At 43.7% G+C, this 12,242-nt stretch overlaps 1 protein-coding gene across 1 annotated transcript in view; it reads right to left on the bottom strand.

Annotated features, from left to right (window-relative positions):
* LOC307157727 (uncharacterized protein) overlaps positions 1-12,242 on the bottom strand; it is a gene marked incomplete at its 5' end in the record, with an annotated part of 174,088 nt that overhangs the window by 133,856 nt on the left and 27,990 nt on the right. Inside the window, 11 exon segments of the mRNA XM_079869651.1 lie at positions 77-322; positions 593-612; positions 732-827; positions 926-1,126; positions 1,231-1,545; positions 1,770-1,841; positions 1,959-2,261; positions 3,681-3,998; positions 4,075-4,398; positions 4,491-4,805; positions 4,904-5,218. Of these exon segments, the coding sequence (XP_079725777.1) occupies positions 77-322; positions 593-612; positions 732-827; positions 926-1,126; positions 1,231-1,545; positions 1,770-1,841; positions 1,959-2,261; positions 3,681-3,998; positions 4,075-4,398; positions 4,491-4,805; positions 4,904-5,218 (2,525 nt within the window).

Here is a 12,242-nt window from a genome sequence, read left to right as displayed (position 1 = left end):
CTGGGATGTTCCTAATGAAGTCCAATATTATCTCCACTGTTTTGAGCATGTTCAGGTCAAGGTTGTTGTGACTTACCAGAACATCTCTTCTGTATGCAGATTCATCACCATCCTGGATGAGGCTGATGACTGTGGTGCCGTCTGCAAACTTCAGGAGCTTAACAGAGGGATCAGTAGAGGTGAAGTCATTTGTGTACAGGGAGAAGAGTAATGAGGAGAACACACATCCTTGGGGAGCGTCAGTGCTGATTGTGCAAGTGTTGGATGTGAATTTTCCCAGCCTCACTAGCTGCTGCCTGTCTGCCAGGAAGTTGGTGATCCACTGACAGATGGAGGTGGGCGCACAGAGAGCCGACTTAATTTGGATCTGAATAGAATTCCTCTGACTAAAATGTCCAAAAAAATTGGGGGGGTGTGCATTGTCTAATGTCCAGCAGTTTGTCTCTCATAAAAGTTATAGGTAAAAGTTGACTGAAGACAGGACAAACAATCAATAAAAACAAACACTGAGGAGCTCCAAAACAAGGCAGCCATCTGTGGCGCCATCTTCAAGTTCAGCTCAAACTAACTCTTGACTCTAACATTGACTCACACCTGAATATAACACTAACACTTAATCATCACACAAACAAGGTCACACATATGAATCTGTGATTTACTCCTCTTACCACTCTGAATTCAGTGATGAGTCTAATAATCACAACAAATCAAGCACTATGACATTTACTCACCCTTCTGAGTGAGAACACTGTGTCTATTACTGGGTCTGTGATGAACCTCCTCATAAACGGCCTCAGTCGTCGTCTTGTGTCTTCTCTTAGAGAGAGCTGTGAGTGTAGACAGACAAACCTGCTGTCAGTTCACAACACATGACTGATCACACACTGAATAACACACAATATGACAGTCTCTGGATCTCTCCTACCTCTCCTCATCACTCTGTTCTGCTGAATCAGTATAAGCAGTGGCACTAAGAGCAGTAAGAGCAAAACTCCCAGTACAACCACAAGCACAGAGAGAGACACTGGAGGAGTTTGTGGAGGAGTGACTGATGTTGAGCGCACTGTCTGAGAAACTGGAGGAGAAGCTGATGCTGTTGTGGCAGGAGTAGTGGACACTGACAAATCTGGCAAAACAGACAAAAAGATATTGGAAAAAGCCAATACACAAATATTATAACCACTTAAACAATTTAAAAATCACTATTATCGGTCAGTATTTTGCTCTGACCTGCACAGGTGAGTCCAGCGTGCTCTTTGTGGGAGCAGTCAGTGTGGTTCTTCAGGGAGAGAGGACAGTCCCACAGGTGAATCTCATTCCCTCTGCACTCGACTCTGTTCAGCCACACAACACCTTCACCAGCACCAAAGACTGAATTCCCATCAGCCCTCAGTGCTGCTCCACAACCCAGCTGCCTGCAGACCACCTGAGCATCGCTGATGTCCCACAGATCAGCACAGACTGAACCCCACACAGCGTTATGATACACCTCCAGCCTCCCAGAGCACCGGCCCAAACCTCCACTCAGTCTGAGAGGAACATGATCTATATCACACACAGAAATCATCACTGACCAGCAATACATTTAAAATCACAGCCAAGTGGATACATTATTGGCCAACAGAGTTTTGTGAAGACAGAAACAACTACAGGTATGTCTGTGGAGTGATATTAAATTCTCTTGGTTCCCCAGAACTAAATCACATACAGTACTTACAACACATATGGCTGTTATGATTTTAATGTTCTTCTGCATCAAATTAACTTACCTGAACACTGTCTCTGATGTGGAGATGTGGAGCATGACAAATAGCTTCTAGGGGACTCATGACTCTCCTGTTCTGTAATCACAAGTAACTTCAATACTATTTAGACACATTTTGTTTATATATTCAATAATGTTAACTCATTATTGTTGTATTTTTAGAGATGGAAATTGCAATGGAAATCAGTCTTACCTGAGCAGGTGATTTGGGCCACTTCATCTTCACCACAGTCATTCTGTCCCCAGGGTGAAGATGGACACTGCCACAAATTGGAATCATGTGGTCGACATTTCACTTCATCCAGCCAGTCACGAGCTGATTCCAGTCTTGGGATAGAATCGGAAAAAGCACCAGATCTTCCACAGTTCAGCTCTTGACAGATCAGACTCGCTGTGTCTCTGTCCATCTGGTTCCAGCACACATTACCCCAGGATCCATTGTAGAAAACCCCCACATTCCCTTCACAGCCCTCAGTTAACCTGATCTCTTTAAACTCTAGATGGAAACATGAACACAACCTCTGATTTCATCCAACCCAATTCATTTCAACCACAAACACATACAGGTAACATTACATATATACAGGGGTTGGACATTGAAACTGAAACACTGGCCAATAAAGTGTTGGAGGTTTAATGCCTATATATGCCTATATGTTTATATATCTGGTGGCCAATCTTCACTGATTTTAAATTCCATCAGCAAGAGCAGAATGTGAGACGGTTCAATTAGCAGAGCAACAGCACAGATGTACATAGAATATTGCAATCCACAAAAAATAATGGGAGACATATCAGAATTCAAAAGAGGACAAATTGTTGGTGCGCATCTCGCTGGCTCATCTGTGATTAGAACAACAGGTCTTTGTGGTGTATCGAGAGCTATGGTATCCAGGGTAATGTCGGCATACCACCATGTAGGACGAATCATATCCAACATGAGTAACTGTCGACACAGTTGAGGAAGCTACTAGGATGAGGACATCCCGGATTGTATCCAAAAAACATAAAACCACAGCTGCCCAACTCACTGCAGAATTAAATCCCCACCTCAACTCTCCTGTTTCCACCAAAACTGTTCATCGGGAGCTCCACATGGAACACATGGTCGGGCTGCTATAGCCAAACCTTTGGTCACTCGTGACAATGCCAGATGTCGGTTTCATTGGACTGTGGACAATGTGAAACATGTATTGTGAGTACATGTATGTATTCACTGTCCACTTTCGCTTTCTTTCTCACATCCATGGGAGTTACAGTGTGGAGAAGCCCTAAAGAGGCTTAACACCCGGACTGTTGCGTGCCCAGAGTAAAGCACAGGGGTGGATCAGTGATGGTTTGGGCTGCAATATCATGGCATTCCCTACTGTGCTTGATGGGCAAGTCACTGCCAAAGACTACCGAACCATTCTGGAGGACCATGTGCAACTAATGGTTCAAGCATTGTACCCTGAAGCACATTGTGCCGTGTATCAGCATAATAATGCTACATACAGCAAGACTTGTGACAGAATGAATTGATGAACATGAAAGTGAAGTTGAACACGGCCTGAACAGTCACCAGATCTAAATATTTTTGAGCCACATTTTGGAGGTGCAAGTCAAAAAACGTTTTCCTCCACCAGCATCACATAGTGACCTGGCCACTGTTCTGGAAGAGGAATGACTCAAAATCCCTCTGGCCACTTTGAAGGACTTATACTGTATATGTCATTCCCAAGACGAATTGATGCTGCAAAAGGAGTCTACTAATAAACTACACCATACTAATAAATTATTGTGGTCTCAAACCACAGTTTCAGTTTCACTGTTAAACCCCTGTATGTGTAACTGAAAAATTTTAGATATTCCCAGAAGATTTTTTAGATTTTAAATTTTACTGAATAACAATTTTTCACAGAACTGAAATGTTTACCTGAGCACACGACTCCTACATCCTCCTTGTGTTGACAGTCATGTTTCCCCCAGCCTGGAGAAGAGCAGTTCCACAGGGACGTCTCATTCCCCTCACACTCCACCTCATCCAGCCATATGGGTCCAGAACCAGGACCAAACCAGGCTGGTACCTGCTGGTTACTGAGGGCCACTCCACACTGCAGCTGTCTGCACACCACATGGGCATCTTTAATATCCCAGGAGTCATCACACACTGTCCCCCATGAGCCGCTGTGAAAAACCTCCAGCCTCCCTGCACAGTCTCCCCCAGAACCCACCAGCCTGATGGACCCGCGACCTGATATTCAGAGAGAGAAAAACACATTATTGATCACTAACAACTGAAGAATCTGCCCAGATGTTGTTGTTCTCACCAAGGCAGGTGATTGACAGCTGTTGTGTGGAGCTGCAGTTGAGAGTTTGTGGAGAGCTGCAGTTCCCCAGATGAGCTTCACTCCCAGAGCACTGGAAGCCCGTCACACACTCATGACTGTGTTCAGGACTGGATGAAGAGGAGCCGGAGAAGTTCAGCACAGAGCCACAGCCCAGCTGTCTGCAGACCACAGAGGATTCAGTGAGACTCCAGGAGTCCAGCAGAACTCTCCTCCAGACCTGATGGATGGAAACTTCCAGCTCCCCCTCACACTGTCTCTCTCCAGACAACCGCACCAGACCGTCATGAACAGCCAGAGAGGAACCTGAGGAGAAGATCTCACGTTTTACTAAAATAAGAATTGTGTTATAACATGGTGAAAAAGACCATAATGCTCTCAGTGTCAAATAAGTTTACCAGAGCAGACGACTCCAACATCTCGTCTATGAGAACATTCAGCTCGACTCCATGAAGAGACGGAACATTCTGAGAGTTTTGTTTCATTCCCGTCACAATCAAACACATCAGCCCAGATTTCACCACTTCCCTCTCCAAACCAGTCTGATCCCACAACAGACACAGCAATCCCACAATTCAGCTGTCTACAGAGGACACTGGCAGCTCTCATATCCCAGCATGCATCACACACTGAGCCCCATTCATTGAGGAACCGAAGCTCCACTCTTCCAGAACAAGAGTCTGAACCATTAATCAGTTTAGCATCTGTGTAACCTGAATAAAGAACATAGAGGTTAAAATAAAGTATAATGCAGCTGATAGAGAATATATACTGTTTTTAAATACAAAGACACTGAATATTTATAATTTACCAGAACAGATCAGACCAACATTATAGTCACTGGTACAGCTTTGTTTGTGTGATAAAGAAATTGAGCAAAATGAAATCTGAGACTCATTTCCTCTGCACTGAATCTCTTGTGTCCACATCTGAGCGTCTCCTTTGCCAAAAGCATCTTCTCCCAGCACCTGTACAGGAGCCCCACAGTCCAGCTCTCTACACACAACCTCTGCATCCTGCTGGTCAAAGGCAGCGTCACACACTGAAACCCACGACTGATCATCAAGTATCTCTAATCTCCCAGAGCACAGGTGAGATCCATTAACGAGTCTGGAAGCTTGATGACCTGTTAATATTACAGGAATGACAGTGCACAGTAGACAAAAACAAATGCTTAATAGTTAAATACAATAAACATACAAATAGTTTTCCAAAAAAAAAAAAAAAATTCTTTATGTCACAACGAATTAATGGACAATCAGTTAAATTATTCACCCGAACAGATGACACCGGCATCATAACCGTGAGTACAGACACGTACGCTCCATCCTGTTGACCCACAGTTCTTCAGTGTTGACTCTGATCCAGTACACATGACTAAATTCATCCAGATTGGTCCTGATCCTTGTCCAAAATGAGCATCACCCAGAGCATCTACAGGTTCTCCACAGTCCAGCTCTCTACACACCACTGCAGCATCAGCCATATCCCAGAAAAAACCACACACTGTTCCCCACTGACCTCTATGAAGAACCTCCACTCTACCAGCACAGCGACTGTTACCACCAACCAGCCTCACATTCTTTTTGTCTAAGTGACAGAAAAATACAGATAGAGACTGTGATTGCATCTCCGTAAGCACACTAGTTCGTGTATCAGTATATTGTGTACACAAATTCGGCACTGGTAAAGCACACTGGCTCACTACACATTTGAGCTGCATGCGGTGCAGTCTGAGATGGAAGCTGTTGAGAAACAGATCCACGACCTTTTAGTGAGACAGGCCGAGCTGATAGACCGGCGTTTGGCTCTTGAAACATCACGCGCCGATGCACACAAATCAGAGATTAACGTTACTAACCCGCTGACTCCGACCTCGTCTACTCCGTGCGTTTCTCAACATCGGTCCCAAGCGTCGAGGTCGCGATCAGCCATGGTCTCGTTCACTCCGGCTCCAACACGCCACCACGAAGCCTGGATGGTTCCGCAGCGGAAGACGCGAGTCAGGTCTAGACTAGAGCCCGACCGATATGGATTTTTGGGCGCCGATGCCGATACCGATAAAAAAAAGCCAGATACCGATATATCGGCCGATATTATTTGTGTGTATATTATAATACAGTAGCAATATTATTTATGTGTATTATAGTACAGTAAGTTTGGACACACTTTCCAATTGGTGTGTACAAACTTTTGATGGGTACTGTATATAGAATACACAGTATAAACAGAATAAATATATAAACGTTTTGCAATGATAACTCAAATGTGGTGATTAAACACTTGTGTGACAAAGATATGTAATGGAGGCAGGGTGAATGATAGAATGAGAATTTGAGCTGTAACCAAACTAGTTTGCATTGCATTTTATATTATATTATATTCTAAATACTCTTCTATTTTTAATCTTAATTTAGTGGAGGAAGAACTCAGATCTTTTTAGTAAAGTAAAATGAATAATATCATAATGAAAACGTTTATAATTAGGCTACATATGTAGGCCTACAGTAGTTTTATACTATTTTAAATAAGTAGTAAGCAAAATGTACTAAAAGTGAAACTAGGCTACAGGGCTGGACCCGAATATTCGGTCGGTGGGTTGGTATTCGATTTGAAAATTTGACATGCGAATATTTGTTGTTGTTGTTGTTGTTGTTGTTGTTTTCACATCTGGGATCCCCCGCGAAACGGTTCTCATTCGCGCTTGAATAAGGCCGGCGACACACTGACTGCGTGGCATGGCCGTTTTTATTTCGGCTCCCATGTTAACAGGTTGGAATTTGCACACTGCCTGCGTGAGATACGCGTCCGTGGCTCGAGCCACGCGGAAAACGCGTGCATGCCAGAAATAGAACTGACGCGCAAGTCTTCTCTGGCAAGAGCGCAGAACAGCGGAGTTTGTATGGACCGAAGTGCATGTCTGAGCTTGTGTTTTGGATTAAGCTGTGTTGCTTTGACATTGTGGAAAATAGAATAATAGAAACAGGGGCGTCGTGCAAGCCAAAATTCTGAGGGGGCACAATCTGAGACGTTGCAATTGTTTTCTGACGGGTGATATGAATCATGTTAGGAGGGGTCAGGGGGTTTCTCCCCCTGAATTTTTTTTAATTCTGGCTGCTAAAGATACCATTTCAATGCAGTTTGGGAGGGACAGAAATACCTTAACGGAGCTAGCAGCAACCCTCCTCTATCTGAGGACTAAGTTAAAGTATCTATTTTGTAAGTTTATGTAAAAGACAGGTTGATGAAAGAACTGTAAGCTCAAATTCAAAAGCTTTTTAAGTCTACTTCATTAATGTTTGCCTATCTTTTTTCAATGCATTTGAATTAGCTGCCTGATCCGTGAAGAACCGTGAATAACAGTCTATGGGAGAAACATCAAGTCGATGCCTTGATAACTTGACAACTCTCACCTGAAAATTTTCTGATTTCTGTAAATAAATTTAAAACTAAATGTATGAAGCACAGGGTGAAGTCCATACATTAACTACGATTTGAGACACATAAATAAATTTAATATAAAACTATGTAAATGGCGCTCTGTGGCGCGGCAGGATTTTGAACACGGTCCTGAGCCGTTGCTGGGCGCCGCGGACAGACGCCGAAATAGGCGCCGCCGGTGTGTGTACTCTCATAGAGAATAATGTGTTCGAATTTAAAAGACGTGGCGCTGCGCGGCGCGGCGCTGAGCTGCGCGTCCGGTGTGCGACCCCCTTGACACAACTTAAGTTAATGCTCTGAATTCGCAGCTAATATCAAATCCATAACTTTTTGATCAAGTTAAAATTTCCAAGTCAACCACAAATAATCCCACTACCTTTTAATATCATCCGATAACTAATTCAATGCTGATTTGTTGCTTTGCCCACTTACCACTTCAAAACCATCTGTAAAACATTGCCAGCTCAACGTGCGAGACGAGTGAGTTGCTTGAACATACACAGCGAAGATTCAGCGCTCTAGATTTGATACACAGACACCATATTAGGAAAAAGGGCTGATGCTGACCGATTTATTACACATTCAGAAGAATACATTTGAGTCGTTATAGGCTCTGGTATATTATGGAGCATAATTGGAATAAAGTTGTGACAAAAAAAATTATCAGGGAGGAAAAATATGAGGGGGCACGTGCCCCCTCACTTTGAATGGGCATGACGCCACTGAATAGAAACAAAATGTATTAGACTTTTTACCCGTTATTATCAATCTAAATTAATCTCGTTTTTTTATTTAACTTAATTTCGTTTTTCTTTATTTAAATTTCGTTTAATTTCTTTATTTAAATTTCGTTTAATTTCTTTATTTAAATCTACCCTTTACTGTGTCAGTAATTTTGTTAGTCAGAAAAATATTAGACTACCTTAAAAGTATTGCTTAATTTAACAGACCTGTGTGTGTGCGTTTTATATCACTAACAGTGTCCGTTCTCAGACACGTTCTCTGCCTGCGTGAGGTGCGCCGCTTCCCGCTCGCGCTGTTCTGTAGTTTACTAAAAGTGTATTAATTCTGAACGTCTCGCGTCTCCATCTGGCTACTTTTAATGCAAAATGGCCCTATATAAAGTGTTATAATTACATAAATTATTGGAATATTGCTTGATGTTGTAACGTAGCAGAATGAGCTTTAACACTGTGTCTACACCGGACGCGGCTGTTATTTTTTTGCCACTTTTGCCAGTTCTTTGTAACAGCTTTTAGGTGCTTTATTGGCAGCGCCATCCTTACATAAATCACTGCACGCTGCATTTTTTTAAATATTAATTTATCGGCCGTTATAAATGCCGATACCGATAGTTAGGAAAATGCCTAATATCGGCCGATAATATCGGTCTGCCGATATATCGGTCGGGCTCTAGTCTAGACCAAGAAAACTCTCTCCGACCCTCCCGGTTTTCGAGATATCCACACAAAAACGCTTCTCCCCTCTTCGCGAAACAGAACGCGATGCTGTGATCATCTGCGATTACATCGTTCGACACGTACACGCTACGTTAAATAAAACTAAGGTGCATAGTCACTGCTTTCCTGGTGCTCGTGTTTCTGAAATCGCTGCTCGCGTTCCCGAGATTCTGAACGAGCGCGTCGGAACTGTGGTCCTGCACGCGGGAGTGAACGACATCAGGCTGCGCCAGACGGAGGTTCTGAAGAAAGACTTCAGGAATCTGATCGATACGGTACGCAGCACATCGCCTGAAATAAAGATCATTGTGTCAGGATGTCCCGATCCGATCACGTGATCGGAAATCGGGCCCGATCACGTGGTTTCAGACTCGATCGGAATCGGACGTTACCTCCCGATCAGGACTCGGATATATATGTATATATATTCTCATTCTTTTTTAACACATCTATAGCTATGCGGTGACACATACCGGTTTCACACTGCACGCGTTAGCAGAGCGTAAGCAGCGCAGGAGCAGTGCGTATGGTGAGCAGGAGCAGGACACGCGCGTTTTGCTTTCACACTGGCAGCGTTTGTCACGCGCGGCTGAACCGCGGGTTGTGTACAGACAGAGTACTCTATAATGGATAAGTTGGCATTGCTTTATTTCGTTTTCAAATACATTTAAGAGAAACGACTTGTCAAGAAGCTTATTTTATTAATAATTTCATTTAACTTTTGGTTCATCTTTGTTTTTATTGTTCTGGCAACAAGTTTGTTTTGGACATTTGTTTTCTTTTTAAATTGCTGTTGGTCATTTGATCGACTGTTTAAAACACAATAGATATCATCAATGCACTTTTTGGATAAAACTGCGGTGTATTTTGGCCATGATCAATGCATTGTCACTTTAATTCAGCGTAAGCGGCACAGCAAAAATAGACTCAGCGCCGAAACGATCGCGGCACTGCTGCTTCTGTTCTGCTCCTGCTACGCGCTGCCGCGCCGCCTCTGCGTGCGGTGTGAATGCTCTAATCTGTTAACATGGGCGGCGAAAAAAATACGCGCTGCACGCTCTGCTAACGCGTGCAGTGTGAAACCGGCGAGTGCAGTTCCTAAAAGCACATTACTGGCTTTGCAAACACTGTGGCACTTTTATTTTTTTATTTGTTTACATGCCTGCTGGGTATTTTAAGTTGAGGTGCTATTTGTTTATATATTAGACTTTTTTTATATTTACTGTTGCATTGCACTAAGTCCAAAAGTGAAGAATTTGTTTTTTATTACTTGATTGTTCAAGCTACCTCACAGAAGTGTTCTGTTTGTTTACAGAGTTGTTGAATGTTAAAATAAGGTGAATTAAATAAAAAATAAGGAACATCCTGGATCTGTTTTTCGCTCTTCTTTATTCTTTTTTTTTATGTATTATAGAAGTATCGGATCGGGACTCGGTATCAGTAGATACTCAAAATCAAATGACTCGGACTCGGACTCGAGGGCAAAAAAACCTGATCGGGACATCCCTAGTCAGGACCGCTTCCCACGTACCGACTAGGTCATGAAAAGTTTAGTAGATTATTCGCGCTAAATGAATGGTTAATGTCATGGTGCAATGAGCAGAAACTGCTCTTTGTAAATAATTGGAATCTGTTTTGGGAGCGTCCTAGGCTTTACCGTGCTGATGGCTTACACCCAAGCAGATTCGGATCGGATCTTCTGTCAGATAACATCTCCTATATTGGCCTTGCAGAACCATCACTCTGCTATCCAACAAGTTAAACACCTCCATACAAGACGCCAGGACACCCGGTTGTCGTTTAGAGCCTTTATAGAATGGTGTGAAAAGGGAATGCCTTAAAAAGGGCTAACAAAAGAGGATTGGAACAGATGCCAGCGCATGGATAACTGCAGTCTTCCTGCTGCCTTGATTTCTCTGAGCTGTCTGCTCTCTTTACTTCCTGTCGCCTCCTTCCTGCTTCCTGCTGGCAGACTTAAAGAGCCAGTGCGATCTTGGGGCAGAGAGGAAGGCCAGAACACTCCCCGCCTGGTATCTGCTGAGATACCACAGTTAATACTCACTAACATCAGTCTGTAGAAGAAGAACTAGCTCTGAAATAGGTCTGTAGTAGGTCTTTGTTGACCCCTGCTGAACAACCTTTACTTCAGCCTTTCTTATGAGTCCGTCGTGACTAGGAACAGTCCTGACGATGATTCCCATTGGCCATTCATTCCTCCTGGCCTGTTTCTCTTTAAGGAGGACTACATCTCCAGCTTTAAAGTTGATCCTTTTATGCTGCCATTTCTGACGAGGCTGCATAGTGGCAAGGTACTCCTTCCGCCATCTATTCCAGAACTCATCAGCTAGGAACTGAACTCGTTTCCACTGGTTTGTCAGCATCTCCTTCATGCTAACAGTGCTGGAAAGGGGAGAAGCCACATTGCATTTTTGAGTGAGAAGAATAGAAGGCGACAGAATGTGAGGCTGCTCGGGATCTGAAGAGACTGGTACTAAGGGCCGGGCATTTAGAATGGCCGTTACCTCTGCCAAGAATGTGGTTAAGATCTCATGAGTGAGTTGGATGCGATTAGTTTGCAGTAACATGCTGTCGAGTATACGCCTTGCCATCCCAATCATGCGTTCCCATGCTCCACCCATATGGCGCATTTCTGATCCTGCAGGAAGCTTCTCACCCTATTTTCCTCTGCACTACCTGCTCCCATTTCATTGCATGCACCAATGAAGTTGGTGCCGCAGTCTGAACGCAGCTGTTTTGTAGGACCACGCAGTGCGAAGAAACGCCTTAGTGCGTTGATGAAGCTAGAAGAGCTCATTCCTTCGACGACTTCAATGTGGACTGCCCTTGTACACAAACAGGTGAATAGTATCGCCCACCGCTTACTATTAGCTTGTCCCCCTCGTGTGCGCCTTGTAGACACTTCCCATGGACCGAACACATCCATGCCCACATAGGTGAATGGAGGTTCCACTTGAAGTCTATCTGCAGGTAGATCACACATTAGCTGTTCTCCGACCTTGCCTCTAAGCTTCCTACAAGTAACACACTTGCTGATTTCCTTACTTATGCATCTTTTTGCCCCTACTATCCATAGACCGCTCCCCCTGATGGCACCCTCAGTGAAATGCCTCCCCTGATGACTGACCTTTTCATGATGGTGGCGTACAAGAAGGGTTGTGACGTGGCTTTTACCTGGTAGAATGATGGGGTTTTTCTCTTTCAGCGCAAGATCCGAATGTTTGATGCGTC

This window comes from Squalius cephalus (assembly GCF_949319135.1).
Source record: "Squalius cephalus genome assembly, chromosome: 4".
Taxonomy (NCBI): Eukaryota; Metazoa; Chordata; class Actinopteri; order Cypriniformes; family Leuciscidae; genus Squalius; species Squalius cephalus.
The sequence above is the reverse complement of the archived record's forward strand: the minus strand, read 5'-3'. Positions and strand labels throughout refer to the sequence as shown.